At 49.1% G+C, this 17,254-nt stretch overlaps 1 protein-coding gene across 1 annotated transcript in view; it reads right to left on the bottom strand.

The window, feature by feature from the left end:
- Positions 1–17,254, bottom strand: part of LOC126518288 (neprilysin-1-like) — a 69,570-nt gene that overhangs the window by 34,114 nt on the left and 18,202 nt on the right. The window contains exons 7-8 of the mRNA XM_072285760.1: positions 2,458–2,493; positions 64–102 (exon numbers count right to left, since the gene is read on the bottom strand). Of these exons, the coding sequence (XP_072141861.1) occupies positions 64–102; positions 2,458–2,493 (75 nt within the window). The remainder of the gene's footprint in view (positions 1–63; positions 103–2,457; positions 2,494–17,254) is intronic.

Below are 17,254 nucleotides of genomic sequence, written 5' to 3' on the forward strand. Positions count from 1 at the left end.
GTAAATACAAGAAATTATTTCCTCGTGCAAATTTTTATGCAGAAAAACACTTAGTTTACTCACCGCATAGTACTCCGAGAGATATCGTGATTGACAGCCGTTCTAGCGGAGTTAAAAAAGATCCATGTAAAGATTGAGCATCATTAAGTGGTACGCGTTTAAACAAAAGTATCTGCGTTACCAGGCACTATCCTGTGGGCAATATATGATGAATCCACTATACTATAAGCTGAGAGTTACAGCCTTCCGTAAAGATTGTTTTAGTACTAGAAATAGAGGTGCAGAAATAATTTTCAAAGATGGAAATAAGTCCCGCTTTATTGAAAAAGATCCCTTTTTTGTCTAGTACTTTCTAGTTTAATGTTTCACGCTGCACAGCCTGCGCGAGCGGGTTATTAGGAGCATGACGTGCCAGAGGCTAAACCGGTTTGATTGTGAACCCGACGCTGTTTAATAATAAGGTAGGGTGAGCTTAACCTCAACCGTGAATGCTCTATACGTTGAGCCGAGAGGTTAAGTTTTGAAAATGTGAGGTCAAGAATACGTGCGGGGAACTTGGCAAGTTGTGTTTTTTTTTTTTCAAAGAAAAACAATAAATAATGAAGCAATATGAAATATCGACATAATCATAGCAATTGCTACAAAGGAAACCCATACGGGTTTCTCGAAAGAAAAGGCTTGCACTTGGCGGACGAATTTTTCTTTAACTGCTTAATATTTACATATCCTACTAATTTGTAATGGGAGGTGCCCTGTACAGTCTCTTGACTAGGGGCATCCCTCTTTATGTATGTATAATCCCCATTTGTAACCTTATTATTATGCACAATAAAGAACTCTGTTATGTGGTGTGTTATGTAATGTTATATTCCCTAACACACGGAGTTTTTATTTTCTGAGCAAAACAATAGGCGTGCCTAAGTTCCGGCCCAATATGCCGGACAAAATTTAAGTGGTCGTAAGAAACACATTTCGGCAATGTTATAGGCAAAGGCTGTCGTGTAATAATATGTTCACAATGTTATTGCGGGTACATTTTATGACCATACATAAGAACGTTCGAATTGCAAAAAGTTTGCAAGTAATATTTGAGCGCCTTAAAAATTGCAGATTGGCTTTTAACATGAACTCTATTTCTCGCATTTCTATATTAAACCACTTTTTTGAAATTTCAGGACATCATCCTTCATTGACCAATGTGTAACCCTTATAAAAACCGACGGGCAGTTCTCTAGCAAGCAAAAATGCCTTCTGCTTCCTCAACGAGCTCTGTGTTGCTGCTGCCATTGTTAGCTCTTAGAAAACGGTAGGTCCTATGCTGTGTTTAACGTCATCCAGATAGCAGCTCATTTTATAGCACATTCATAAGAAAAGATTTGGAGGACGGTTAAGCTTCATCTTGAAAAGTGAGACGTGATAACACTCAAAGATCTCTGCCTTCTCACGCTTCCAGGCAACTGCAGCTTAAGTAACCCTAATGTATAGCGGGAAACGCTGGCGGCGAAGGCTGTTCGCGAAGGCGAGCTTTTAGGTAGAAGTACGGCTTCTTGCGTGGGCCGATCCCGGAGGCAGTGCGCCACCTCGCCAAGAAAATGTTCAGGTTTCAGTTATTGTTTTTCACTTCTAATATTAAAGTTTGGTAACATTTAACATAAAAGGCATGCTGCGTCGCTGTTTGTTTCATGACATTTCCTTGTGGACTGTCATTCTCGAAATTCCAAAGAATAACGTTGCCAAGAATGTGAGTAAGGTATCAGCAATTTCGTGATAGAATGGTGTGGCAATATAACCCGTATATGCCACATGTCATATAGCAAGGCGTGGCATTTACGTATAACTATATAGGGATGTTTTTTTCTCTAACGGACCACGCCGCCGACGCCGACGCTGGATTTTCTGCGACACGGGGCCCTTAATGATATCGCGTTAATATGCGCCAGGACACAACATAGCCCGTAAAATTATATATTCGAACACCAAACCTGTTCGCGCGCAAGAAAGAGAAATCTGCTATTCAAAAACAACCCGTCACTGCAATTTGCATCACATGGGAAGCATCAAATATTGCTTGTTTCAAAGAAGAACCTATATACCTTTCTTGTTCATTGCATTATTGTATGCCGGCAAAAGAGACAATTCCTGCTATTTTTGTCTACTGACTGCAAGTGTAAAAATAGTACAAGACTTCATTTGCGAACTGATTTCTGTGAAGAGCTCTCGCGAAATAGTGTCCAACTTGAAACAGAAATAAAGAATTATTTCAAAAGTTGCTGTCGCCTATTAGTTAGTGGCAGAAATGACATAGATCCCGGGTAAATATGTAGGATTTTCTTTCTCTTGGATACTACGATGTTTGAACCAGTCAGTTTCTGTGCATCGTAGATATCAAGCAATGTGCTGCGATAACATACTCCATTCTGGTTTGCCAAGTACCAATAACGTATAAATTATACTTACGTAGTCACGTTTTCTCTTGAGGAAGTTCTCGTGCTCCTAAAAGAAAAGTCGTTCATTTTCTTTACAGGGCTTTCTGCATCACGAAAATCCATATCGTTCATTATTTAGGGAAAATAAGACATCCACACAGTCCTAGCCATTGCTGCAAAGCAAACCGACCGGGTTCTCGAAAGAAAAGCCTCGCAGTTGAAGAAAAATTTGTCCTGGTCCGGGATTCGAAACCGGTACCCCCGCCTTTCTGGGGTAGCTGCTCTACCATATCAGCTAACCAGGCGGCTAGCAGAGCTTTAGACTAAACCAGACAAAAAAACTAGAACGAGTCATATTTGAAAGTTATACCATGGTGTCTATTTTACCGGGCATTTTCGTATGAAGCAATTGGTTACATGCGCTTTCACATAAATATATGGCCCAGTGACTATAGACATTTAGCACAATGCTGACAGCCCTGTTCGCACATTGGATTACCGCCTCCATTATGAATGATAGACTGCTATAAACATATATAGTTCACGCAGTCGTGCAGTCATGTTTAATAATAAATAATAAATAAATTATGGGGTTTTACGTGCCAAAACCACTTTCTGATTATGAGGCACGCCGTAGTGGAGGACTGCGGAAATTTCGACCGCCTGGGGTTCTTTAACGTGCACCTAAATCTAAGTCATGTTTAAGAAAATGTGGTTCAGTGCCTAGGTCATTGGCACGATTCTTATATTTTAAAAGGTACGAAGCACACGCTTTTGCTAGAATAATAACCTATCATAATTGCTTTTATTTGTTATTCCCCACATCACCATTACATAAGTAGTTGCGAGTAAAATAATGTGTAGTACAGTGATTTAGTTAACCAAGAAGGGAGAAGGGAAGCGACCCTATTCACACGTCTTACAGAACGGGCTAAATCGGTCAAAAGATCATGACTCACATGCGGCGTCCATGACAGGTGTTCGTGGAACAAGACCCCTAGGAATTTGTGCGTTTACTTGTTCGAGTCGTTGGTCCTTATAAGAAATTATTGTTATCCCTGATGTGCGTGTTAATAGGCCTGATCATGGTAAATTTAGTTTTTGTGCGATTAGTTTTAGTTTTTTTTGTTAGCCAAACTGAAAGTTTAGAGAGGTATAGATTTGTTGAAGCTTCTACTTCATAAATTGTGGATCCTGTGAAGAACAGGCTTGTGTCGTCAGCAAACATTGTTATTTCAGGTGTATATTGAAGCTGTTTACCATTGTCACGGTGCACTTAGACAGGACCGTGCGCGCAAAAGGAAGACGCAAAAGGAAGCGGTAGACTGTCTCCTGGAGCTGTCGCCTCTGTACCAGCCTTCGCGATTACTACTAACTTTTCCCATGTAAATAGTTGTGCATACATTTGTGCATCGGGCTTCCTCTTCGTAACATTTGGTGGAGGTGCAGGGTAAAGACTGAGAACGGAGCTTCGCAGTGGCAGCCGCTTCGGTTGTTCACCAATGTCGCAAGAAACGGTGCCTAGTTCGGCAATGCCTGCGTCGACTGCGTCGACTACGTCGACTGTCGTACTCACACATCCGCGTGATCCAGGACCCTTCTGCGGCACCAATGGCGCCGATGTCGACAACTGGCTAGAGATGTATGAGCGGGTGAGCAGCCACGACAAATGGGATCTAACAGTGATGCCCACGAACATAATTTTTTATTTGGTGGGAACTGCGCGAGTGTGGTTTTCACACATCGAAGAACTTCGTGACTTGGATACCTGCAAGCAGAAGCTGCACGATCTCTTCGTAAAACTATTGGGCCAGAAGGTCATCGCCGAGAAAGAGTTGGCTTCATGAGTTCAGACGTCCGGCGAAGCCTACGTCTCCTATATGCAAGGCGTTCTAACACTCTGCTGCAAGGCCGACGCAGAAATTCTGGAGTCTGAAAAAGTCGGGTGTAATCTGAAAGGTGTCGCCAATGACGTCTTCAATTTACTCATTTGTGAGAACTGTACCTCGGTTATTGACGTTACGACGGAGTGCAACCGTTTCGAGCAAGTGAAAATCCGTTGTATCTACCAGTCATTTGCGCGGCTTCGCAATACGGCTGAAACATCGTCTCGTGAAGACCGACATGACTCTCCTTCGCGGCAGCAGCAACCTTCAAAGCAGCTGACGAAGCTTGTGCGCCGTGTGCTGGAAGCCATATGTGCCGGGGCTCTGTACCAAGCTGTCAGCGATACATGTGCTCCTATGGTACCCCTTGTTCAGACTATTGTGCGCCAAGAACTCGCCAATGTCGCCTTGCACTCAGTTTGCACCATAGCCAGTTCCCAGCCAACCGAAGGTTCTTTGCTCGTGCATACTCAAAATTAATGGATCCCTCGAGATTCTCGCAACATGGCACAGTGGCGAACACCGGATGGCGGACCTATTTGCCTCAGTAGTCGCCGCGTTGTTCACGTTGCCAGAGAGTGTCGCAACCGCTGGTGCTTGGTGCCGTTCTTGAACAGCCCTCGTCTAGACGTTGGTTTTCGCAAAATCTAGCCGCAAGCCTAGCCGAACCTGCACACCACTGACGGAACGATCGCGTGGTGCTGTCGATCACCGTCGCCGAGCGGTGACCAACCCCTTTCGCCGAAATTTGTTGCCCGTCGTCCAGGTCACCCCAGTCCCGTCGCCTGTCGCCGTCATTCGTACCTGGGCGCATACCGTCGGAAAACAAATATTCAGCTCCCGGAGGTGACGCTGCATTGTCGGCGTCCCCGCCAAAGCCTCTCACCTTGCCGACCAAGCACAATATAGTCGATGTAGAAGTTGATGGTGCACTTGTCCCAGCGTTTCTTGATACTGAGACCCGTATCCCGGCCATGAGCAACCATCGTCGTTGTCTCATGAGGAAAGCGCTTACACCAGCCACATCTCATGCTATCCGATTTGCTGATGGAGCAACGCGTTATCTTCGGCATGTGCACTGTGCGAATAACTGCTGCTGGTTTCAAAACTTCCGTCTTATTTTCTGCTCTGGAACGGCGCCCCCATGGCTTGATATTCAGCCTCTACGTTTTATTGGACCATTCAACACTGATTTACTGCACCGCTGGTCTCCTCCAACTCTAGCTGCCTATTGACTGCTATCCTCCAAAATCAGCTGAGCCTCGTTTATGTTCTGTAGACTTCGTACGGATGCCGCCTCAAGCCGCCATGCCTTTGACGTGCTTCCAATCTGTTCTTGATGCTATGTGATGACTCCTAATGTCAATGTTCTCCTGCTACGCACAGTTGCCGTTCCTCATACCATTGTGACTATCGCCGATAACCGCCTACTTCTCCCTGTTTTAAATTTTAGTTTAAGTGCGCAAGTTATCCAAAAAGTCATGTCGCTCGGCAACGCATCTTCCGTGGACAATAATGCCACCTCTATATTAAATGAGCTGTACTCGTCTGCAGCCAGCTGCTGTGCAGTCAGTTCCGCAACGTCCGATCCTGTTATATTTTCGAAGATGATACCACAAGACTAGTTTCCGAACAGACTGCGGATCTTTGTCGCGTCCTGGTGTCTTATCGCGAAGTCGACGACGTCGCGATAATATTCTTACGTAGGAAGACGCGGACGAAAAGCTATATACAAGTATATTTACAAGGGAATACGCCGCACTTGGCCAAGAGGCAACACCCCGCGCTAGCCTCTAATCGTCGTCATCGTCGTCTTCTCACTGCTCGCATCTTCGTCATTGTAAACACTATTCCATAGCACTACCCTCGGCGGCAAAAGCGCCGTCCCGGAGCGACTAAAGGCCGGACTCGGAAGCAGTGTAGTAGGCCTTGAGGCTAATGACGTGCACGACATCACTAGATGCCAGAGTAGAGGACGAGGTTGCAAACACAGAAGCAATTTCGTACGTCACAGGTGTCACCTGGCGACGCACGCGGTAGAGCCCTGTGTATCGCAAAAGGAGCTTTTCTGAAAGTCCGACGTGACGAGAGGGCGACCACAGGAGCACGAGCGCACCAGGCAAAAACTGTACGTCACGGTGGCGGGCATTGTACTGACGCTGCTCAGTGGTTTGTGAGGCCGTCAGTCGAGCACGGGTAAGCTGGCGTGCATGGTCGGAGAGGGCGATGGCGTCGTGCGCACACTCGCTTGTTGAGATCGCAGCAGGCGGAAGTGCCGTGTCAAGGGGAAAGGTCGATTCGTGACCATAAAGTAGGTAAAATGGATAAAATCCGGCGGTGTCGTGCCGCGAAGAATTGTACGCAAATGTGACGTAAGCAAGGGCAATGTCCCAGTCGTGGTGGTCCTTGGAAACGTAGTTGACCAGCATATCGGTAAGAGTACGCTTTAACCGCCCTGTGAGGCCAAAGGTTTGAGGATGGTATGAGGTACTCAGGTTGTGTAGAGTGGAGCAGGAACGCACAATGTCAGTGACAACTTTCGAGAGCTAGTTACGACCACGTTCAGTAAGCAGCTGTCGCGGGGCGCCATGAAGCAAGATAATGTCACGCAAGAGAAAGTCCGCGAAGTCAGTGGCGCAACTGGTAGCGAGAGCCCGCGTGATAACACATCGGGTGGCGTAATCAGTTGCGACGGCTACCCATTTGTTCCCAGAGGATGACGTGAGAAAGGGGCGAGGAGGTCTAATCCAACACGAAAGAACGGTTCCACAGGGACGGTGATCGGCTGGAGATGACCGGCAGGTAGCACCTGAGGTGTTTTCCGACGCTGGCAGGGATCACAGGCAGATACATAGCGTCGCACAGAGCGAATGAGACCAGGCCAATACAAGCGGCGGCTTCCACGGTCGTGCGTGCGGGTTACCCCAAGATGTCCTGCAGTGGGTGCGTCATGCATCTCAAAGAGCACAGTCTGTCGTAGATGTTTGGCACGACAAGAAGAAGATCAGATACGTCAGGGAGAAAGTTCCTTCGGTACAGAATGCCGCCCTGTAGGACATATCGGCGAACGGATGCGTCGGTAGGTGTAGAGCGCAGACGCTCGATGAGTGCGCGCAGCGATAGGTTTCGGTACCGCTCATCAGCGATGTTAGCGAAGGCAGACACAGAGAAAATGCCGTTGGCGGTACTACTATCGGCGTCGTCAGACTCGTCTACCGGCTAGCGAGACAGGCAGTCAGCGCCCTTGTGTAGTCGGCCAGATTTGTAGGTGACAGTACACGAATATTCTTGTAGGCGTAAAACCCAGCTACCAAGCCTTCCTGCAGAATCTTTCAGTGAGCATAACCAGCAAAGCGCGTGATGGTCTGTGACAACGGAAAAGGGTCGGCCATATAAGTATGGACGGAACTTCGCAACCGCCCAAACTAGGGCCAGGCAATCACGCTCAGTAATGGAGTAGTTCTGCTCGGAGAGTGAGAGGAGCCTGCATGCGTGAGCGATAACACGGTCGTTGCCACGCTGGCGTTGGGCCAGTACTGCGCCAATTCCGTGACCACTGGCATCAATATGGACTTCGGTAGGCGCAGAAGGATCGAAATGGGCCAGAACGGAAGGCGTTTTGAGAAGGTCGATTAGACGCGAGAATGCAGAGGCTTCGTTATCGCCCCACTAGAAAGGGGCGTCTCTTTTCAAAAGCTCGGTTAGTGGCCGCGCTATGGCCGCGTAATTTTTCACGAAACGGCGGAAGTACGAACAAAGGCCGATGAAGCTACGCACATCCTTGACACACTTCAGAACAGGGAAGTGCATAACAGCATGGGTCTTGCCTGGGTGCGGTTGCACTCTTTCGCGTCAACGAGATGCTCAAGGACGGTAATCTGGCGAGGGCCGAATTGGCACTTCGATGCGCTGAGTTGCAGATCGGCTAGACGAAAAACGTCCAGGTCTGCTGAGAGGCGCTCGAGGTGCATAGCGAACGTTGGAGAGAATAGTATAACGTCGTCGCAGTAGCACAGGCACATGGACCATTTGAAACCATGAAGAAGGTAGTCCATCATGCGTTCAAAAGTGGAAGGAGCGTTACAGAGACCGAACGGCATCACTTTGAATTGATAAAGACCGTCTGGTGTTACAAAAGCAGTCTTCTCTCGGTCGAGATCGTCCACGGCAATCTGCCAGTAGCCGGAGCGAAGGTCAATATAGGAGAGGTAGCGAGCACAGTGGAGGCAGTCAAGGGCGTCGTCAATCCGAGGTAGAGGATGCGCGTCCTTTTTGGTAACCCTGTTAAGGTGCCAATAATCCACGCAAAAGCGCCATGAGCCATCCTTCTTTTTTACCAGTACAACAGGTGACGCCCATGGACTACATGACGGTTCAATAATGTTCTTGGCAAGCATTTTCCGAACTTCTGCATGAATAACTTGACGCTTAGCCGGTGACCCTCGATACGGACGGCGATGAATAGGAGGGGCATCGCCGGTATTTATGGGATGTTTAACAGCTGTAGTTTGGGCCAAAGGACGATCGTTAAAGTCAAAAATATCGTGGTAGGAAAACCGAACGCGGTAGAGCTCACGAGCGTGCTCGGACGGCATGTCGGGCGAAATCATTTTCTGTAAGTCTGCGATGGTACAAGTTGCCGACTGCGATGGTAGAGGAGGATCAGCTGAATTGTTGTCTACTGCAATAGATGCTACTGACTGGTCCTCGAATGAGAAAAACTGGGCCAGAAACATCCCGCGTGGCAGCACTTTTGTCGTCAAGCCAAATTTGACCACTGGCAGGCAGACGCAATTCGCCGTAATAGATGAAACTGTATGTGGTATTGTGATCCCGTATGTAAGTAGGACGTATTGCATAGGAGCCGCGATGTAGTGACCGTCGGGCACTGGTGGGGATGACACTAAGTCAACATAAGTCAGTGCCGAAGGTGCCTAGCGAACGAAGTCGACGGAACTGAGGCGACTGGGGTGTGGTTCAGCGGGATCCAGAACAGGCAGGTCAAGGCGGAGAGTACTGGCGGAACAATCGATGACAGCACAATGTGCGGAGAGGAAGTCTAAGCCGAGGATGATGTTCTGGGGACAGTGGGCGACGACTGTGAATAGCACGATAGTGGAGTGATCGGCAGGAGACGTGGGCGGCACACATGCCAATTACGGGGGCTGTTCTCCCATAAGCGACACGGACAAGAGGCGTCGTGGCGCGCGTGATTACTTTCCTGAGGCGGTTACGATGGTCAGCGCTCACTACCGGCATATGCGCCACAGTGTCTATAAGAGCAGACACAGAAACACCGTCCACTTGCACGTCAAGAAGGTTCAGATGAGTGGGCAACGTCAGTAGAAGATTTAGCGGCGTAGGGAGCAATGCAGCGTCACCTGGAGGCGCTGCCTTGTCTAGTTTTCCGGCTGGGAGCGGAGTCCGAAGGGAGTCGGCGAATAGGAGCGACGGGGTTAGGGAGAGCGAGATTGTCGTCGTTGGGGCGAAGGCGAACGAGAATAGGGCGGTTCGGCGCAGGAGAATCAGTGGCGGCATTACCGGAGCGTGCGGCATAGGGACGAGAAGGGCCACCTGGGGGGCGAGAGTAGGCAGAATAAGTAGACCGGGTCGGGGAACTCCAGTGACTGCGATAGTGCCGAGAAATGTGCCCGATTCGATGGCAGTGAAAACAAATGGGCTTGTCGTCAGCAGTGCGCCATTCAGATGGGTTGCGGAAACGTGGTGGGTAAGAAGATGCGGGACGGGGTGCAATCGAAGAAGCCGGGCGGGTATCAGGGCGATGGGCCGAGCAGATGGTGTGAAGACACATGTTTTCGAACTCCTGGCGGACAACTGCCTGGATCAGGGAAACCGTGACTGCGGGTGCGTTGGTGGGGCTGGAGTCGAAGGCAGCAGGATAGGCGGCCTCGATCTCACGCTGGACGATCCTGGTAACAGCGCCACTGTTGTTGGGACGGGGAGCGTCGGCACAAGAAGATGCCGCTTGGGTGTTGGGCAGACGGGCAAACTGCTGGTCAATACGTCGGCTCTTAGCGAGTTCCAGGCGGCGGCACTCTTTTATAACTGCATCGACCATCCCCACGTTGTTGAAAACGAGCAAGTTGAAAGCGTCATCGGCAATGCCTTTGAGGGTGTGGGAAACCTTGTCTGACTCAGTCATGTGTGCGTCAACTTTGCGGCACAACGCCAAGACGTCCTGAATGTACGTGACGTAGGGCTCCGTTGACGTCTGCACGCGGCCGGGCAACGCCTTCAGCGCGGCAAGTTGGTGACCATATGGGTTGCCGAATGTGAAGAAGTGTTCACAAAGTACCAAGCGCAAGAGCAGACGACATTGCGGCCGACCTCAACAAGAGGAAAAGAAAGACGAGGGAGGCTCGTGCAGCGCATGAAAAGGGGCTCGCGCAACGGAGATGGTTGGAACGCCGGCACGACTAGGGCCACCGGGCCTACGGAACCCACATCTACCGGTGAGGTTCACTTGACCGGGCGTCCGTCTTCGGGACAGGGAACGCCTCGGGTCGTTGTACGGCACGAGACCCCGGAACGGCCTGCTGCAGCCTCGAACCCGCATCTACGCGCGAGGTTCGGGAGAGCGAGCGTCCGTCGTCGAGACGAGGAGCGCCTCGGGTCGTTGCCTTGCACGAGGCCTCAGGTCGGCCTGCCGGCATCGTGGAACCCGCTTCTACGCGCGAGGTTCGGGTGGCCGGGCGACCGAGTGGCCTGTTCTCGTCTACCGAGCTGTGGGCCGTCCACCTTTTCCTGCCCCGTGCTGCTGCGTCTGCTATTCCGCGCCGGTCATCACTCGACGAACAAGTGTTCCACCTCAAGGACTCTACGTCTCACCACACTCCGGACTTATCCGCAACCTCGTGAGACTATATTTTTCCTATTTGCGAACAACCTTGTATGTGTGGGTCTAGCTTAAGATATTTTTCTTGTCTACGTGCCGTCTAATATAATTGTCGTGTGTTTGCTCATCATGCACCGTCTCCTCCATCTTCCTCCCGTCACACGCTTTGCAACGTGCTGCTCTTCTCTATAGCGTAAGAGCAGTCCTGTTCGCGGACGCCAGATATGTGATGTTGTTAGGACCGTCACGTTGCAAAGCGTGTGACGGGAGGAAGATGGAGGAGACGGTGCATGATGAGCAAACACACGACAATTATATTAGACGGCACGTAGACAAGAAAAATATCTTAAGCTAGACCCACACATACAAGGTTGTTCGCAAATAGGAAAAATATAGTCTCACGAGGTTGCGGATAAGTCCGGAGTGTGGTGAGACGTAGAGTCCTTGAGGTGGAACACTTGTTCGTCGAGTGATGACCGGCGCGGAATAGCAGACGCAGCAGCACGGGGCAGGAAAAGGTGGACGGCCCACAGCTCGGTAGACGAGAACAGGCCACTCGGTCGCCCGGCCACCCGAACCTCGCGCGTAGAAGCGGGTTCCACGATGCCGGCAGGCCGACCTGAGGCCTCGTGCAAGGCAACGACCCGAGGCGCTCCTCGTCTCGACGACGGACGCTCGCTCTCCCGAACCTCGCGCGTAGATGCGGGTTCGAGGCTGCAGCAGGCCGTTCCGGGGTCTCGTGCCGTACAACGACCCGAGGCGTTCCCTGTCCCGAAGACGGACGCCCGGTCAAGTGAACCTCACCGGTAGATGTGGGTTCCGTAGGCCCGGTGGCCCTAGTCGTGCCGGCGTTCCATGGCGATATTGAAAGAATTATGGACGGGTGAGCATATTGATGATGACGCAAAAACCTCATACGGGTATGTAGTCGAGCTACGGAAGCGTCTTGAAGACACTTGTCGTTTAGCCAAGGAGGAGCTTCAAAAAGCAAAACTTTTACAGAAGAAACACTACGACCGGAAGGCCAGACCACGTCATTTAGCTGTTGGCGACAAGGTTTTGCTACTGCTACCTTCGGACAACAACAAATTGATTCTTACGTGGAAAGGGCCATTCACTGTACTTGAGAGGAGAAATGACGTCGATTACGTTATTGACCTCGGGACAAGGACGACACTGTTCCATATAAATCTACTGAAAAAGTATGAGGAACGGCCACCTATATCACCGCCATTACCGCAAGCGTCAGCCGCTTGTCACACTGATGATACCGAAAATGACGATCTACCATGTGTACCATTTCAAGGAAAAGAATCGGTGGCCGACGTGAGTCTATCGGGATCGCTCTCTCCTGACCAGCGCGCTCAAGTCACGGGTCTACTGAGTATATACGAGAATGTATTCACCGAGGTTCCCGGCAAGACACATCTCGTCCAGTGTAAGCTGAAACTTACCACGAATACACCCGTAAACATGCGGCCCTATCCAATACCATTTGCTACCCAAGAAGCGGTACAAAAAGAAATTGGAGAAATGCTACGACAAGGCATCATAGAACCATCTGAGTCCGCCTACCAATCACCTATAGTTATCGTGAAGAAAAGAGACGGGACGATGCGTCTATGCATTGATTTCAGGCAACTCAACAAGATACTGGTCAATGACAACGAGCCTATACCTCGGGTGGATATTATCTTTGGGAGACTGGGGAACGCACAGTATTTTTCAAAGTTTGACTTTTCTAAGGGTTACTGGCAGGTGCCCATGGATGAAGAGTCGAAACCAATGACAGCTTTTGCTACGGCATCAGGCCTATATCAGTTCCGCTTCATGCCGTTTGGCATTAAAACAGCACCAGCTGTTTTCAACCGCCTCATGAGAAAAGTAGTAGCAGACATACCACATATTTACTACTACTTCGATGACGTGCTCATTGCCACTGAAACGTGGGACGAACACGTGGGTACAATTGAGTCATTTCTACAACGAGTGAGAGAATCTGGGTTGACAATTCGTCCAACAAAAAGTGAAATTGGTCAAAGATCAGTGAAATTCCTCGGCCACCTTGTTGGAAACGGTGTCATGCAACCGCAGGTCGAAACACTAGACAAAATACAGGCTGCGAAGCGTCCACAGACGAAAAAAGAAGTACGCTCGTTTCTCGGACTTACGGGGTATTACCGAGACTTCGTCCACAATTATTCCGAAGTAACCTACCCGCTCACTGAACTGACCAAGAAAAGAGGCCCTAATAAAGTAGTTTGGGGAGAACGTGAACAGAAAGCCTTTGATGAACTCAAGATCCTCCTGTCTACACCACCTATATTGAGAGCACCAGATTTTTCCAAGCCTTTCGTACTCCGCACCGACGCATCATCAACAAGTATAGGTGCCATACTTATGTAGCGCCATGAAGGAATTCTGCACCCGGTGTCATATGCAAGCCGCCGACTACAACCACGAGAAATTGCATATTCAACAGTTGAGCGAGAAGCCCTAGCTCTTACGTGGGCCGTCCAAAAGTTCCACATCTACTTGTTTGGACGCACGTTCATATTACAGAGCGACCATAAGCCCCTTGTTTACATCAAGTCGGCCAAGCACATCAACAGCCGTGTTTTACGTTGGAGCCTCATACTTATGGAGTATGACTTCTCGGTTGAGTATATTAAAGGCAGCGAGAATGTAGGCGCAGACTATATGAGCCGGTTGCCAAGCACATAAAAGAGTGTGTCTGCGGAAACATGGTATTTTAAAAGCACGAACGTTAAACTGGTGTGACTTTAATGTCGAACAACAAACATTTCCTGGCATGTTAGTTTTGTGGGTTTTTGTTTTCACCTTATATCGTGGTGTTCTGTCTTCTTAATGTTGTCATCATGCCGAGTGTGCGGTGTTCGGAACTCCAGTGTTGTAGTAATTTTTATGGGTACCCTTACATACCGAGTGTGCGGTGCTCGACAGTGTAGTGCTGTGGTAATTTTTCTGTGTACTCTTACATACCGAGTGTGCGTTGCTCGGAACTGTAGCACTGTGGTATTTTTTATGTGTACTCAAACGTACCGAGTGTGCGGTGCTCGGAACTGTGGTGCAGTGGCAATACTCTTGTGGTGCGCGTGTGCTACGGTGGACCAGCAGACAGCGAGTATACTGAAGTTCTTTGAACGAAAGAACTTTCTTAAGTAGGGGGTGATTGTGAAGAAGTGTTCACAAAGTACCAAGCGCAAGAGCAGACGACATTGCGGCCGACCTCAACAAGAGGAAAAGAAAGACGAGGGAGGCTCGTGCAGCGCATGAAAAGGGGCTCGCGCAACGGAGATGGTTGGAACGCCGGCACGACTAGGGCCACCGGGCCTACGGAACCCACATCTACCGGTGAGGTTCACTTGACCGGGCGTCCGTCTTCGGGACAGGGAACGCCTCGGGTCGTTGTACGGCACGAGACCCCGGAACGGCCTGCTGCAGCCTCGAACCCGCATCTACGCGCGAGGTTCGGGAGAGCGAGCGTCCGTCGTCGAGACGAGGAGCGCCTCGGGTCGTTGCCTTGCACGAGGCCTCAGGTCGGCCTGCCGGCATCGTGGAACCCGCTTCTACGCGCGAGGTTCGGGTGGCCGGGCGACCGAGTGGCCTGTTCTCGTCTACCGAGCTGTGGGCCGTCCACCTTTTCCTGCCCCGTGCTGCTGCGTCTGCTATTCCGCGCCGGTCATCACTCGACGAACAAGTGTTCCACCTCAAGGACTCTACGTCTCACCACACTCCGGACTTATCCGCAACCTCGTGAGACTATATTTTTCCTATTTGCGAACAACCTTGTATGTGTGGGTCTAGCTTAAGATATTTTTCTTGTCTACGTGCCGTCTAATATAATTGTCGTGTGTTTGCTCATCATGCACCGTCTCCTCCATCTTCCTCCCGTCACACGCTTTGCAACGTGACGGTCCTAACAACTTCACACCGAACAAGTCTCGGAGCTTTTGCTTAAGCGAATCCCAACTGGTGAGCTCATCTTCGTGCGTCCGAAACCAAACTTGAAGTGTGCCACCGAGGTAAAAGACTACGTTGGCAAGCATGATAGAAGGCTCCCACCGGTTATTGCGGCTAACGTGTTCGTACAGGCTGATCCAGTCATCGACGTCTTCCCAATCCTTGCCCGAGAATACGCCAGGGTCACGGGGAGCGGGGAGAGTGATGTAGGTCGTCGAAGTGGCAGCAGGTGTCGGAGCCGGCGGAGTGGAGTTGTCGTGGCCGGGAGCCCTGAAGGAAGGCTCGACGTACCATCCACTGCGAAGCTCCGTGACGAGGTACAGGGAACGTCCACCTCCACCAGATATGTTACGTAGCAAGACGCAGACGAAAAGCTATATACAAGTATATATACAAGGGAATACGCCGCACTTGGTCAGGAGGCAACAGCCCGCGCTAGCCTCCAATCGTCATCGTCGTCTTCTTACTGCTCGCCTCTTCGTCATTATAAACACTGTTCCGTAGCAATATCTATATATATATATATATATATATATATATATATATATATATATATATATATATATATATATATATATATATATATACATGTAGATGGAAATGCACTGGACCTTATATATAGCTCTGTTGAAATACTCTTTTTGCGATAAGGTACTGGGCCACTTAATTGTCTATGCTAACAACTTTATATCTTGATACTAAGTAGCTTCTAATTAAGCCCAGGACAACGCCACGAATTCCGCAGTTGCTTAATTTCAGGAATACGATATGATGGTCAACGAAATCGAAAGCTTTACTGAAGTCAAAGAAGACACCTGACGGGTACTTTTCATTATTTTCTATTAAAGGCAAGCAGGTACACGGGAGAGCAATGGGTGTTGCCATATTGGTCACGTCAGCAATCCTTAAGATGGAACGGTTTGAATAGCGCAGGCTCAATTCGTTCAGCCCTGCGCCAAAACATTTCCATTATACATAGACGATTGCTTCAGAGTAGTCAAGAAGGAGGCATGGACTGCGTTCACAGCACGCTTGAACAGCATGAACGAGGCAACAAAGTTTACCCTAGAGGAGGAGCAGCAGCGCCTGCTTGCTTTCCTCGACGTCCTCGTCAAGCGCGAAGGAAATAGCGAAATAGCGATTTCCAAAAACATATTTATACCTTTTCAAACGCCAAGAAAAAGCAGCGACTCAGTAGCGTAGGCTTAAACCCCAAGATCCATGCTTTCCGCATTTCCTTATATTCGTGGCGATTTCAAAGAGAAGAAAGACGCTGCAGCACGCGCCAGCATTTTGCCAGCTTTCACCACCAAGTGCAAAATTAGATTGCTCTACCGAATAGTCATTAACGCCGATCGATCAAGTAGGCTATGTGGTCAGGCAAGCCCTCGGTGGTTTATTCCGTGCAATTTAAGAGGGATGTGTGAAGTTGCGCTCTTTTGTGGTCGTTCCATTATGGAAAAAGTTTGACGTCGTGTCAGTGGCCATTCGTAGCGGCAATGTATTGCATTGCAAATTTCAAAACCAATGCGTCTATATCACAGCAGATTGCCGCATACAGTGATTCCATACTCCAGATTTATTGATAGAAAAAATACAGATATTCGTGAAGTGGCTAGTTTCACTGGTGCCATAACAGCTACCTCAGAACATGATGCATTCAAGTTTCATACCACTATGATGTTGTTGTTGTTCTTGTTGTTTTTTGTGCACTTTCAAGGTCTCCGATTTACCTTACATATAATCAGCATCTTAGTTAACGGCCAGCGCAGCCTTCTTTGTCTTTTTTTTTCTTTTTTATTGTGGGTAGCGAGCTGTTCGCTTCCAAATCGTTGCTTGTGCCACGTGATTTCGTCGTCCAACCTATTGACAATCAACCCCGTGCCATTTCTTAAAACAATATGCACATGTACTTACTCCTTTGACATCATTACAATAGTCACACCTTTTTAGGATATTGTGTGTGAAAAAAAAAATGACGCTGCACGTTCTTCACAGAACGATCATGAATAGCGACCGTATTTACATTTGGTGATAATCATCGAGCAAGCTTGACTTCGCTAAAGCTTTTGATAAAGTACCCCCGAAATGCTTAATGCCAA

Source organism: Dermacentor andersoni, unplaced genomic scaffold (genome assembly GCF_023375885.2).
Source record: "Dermacentor andersoni unplaced genomic scaffold, qqDerAnde1_hic_scaffold ctg00000041.1, whole genome shotgun sequence".
Classification (NCBI taxonomy): Eukaryota; Metazoa; Arthropoda; class Arachnida; order Ixodida; family Ixodidae; genus Dermacentor; species Dermacentor andersoni.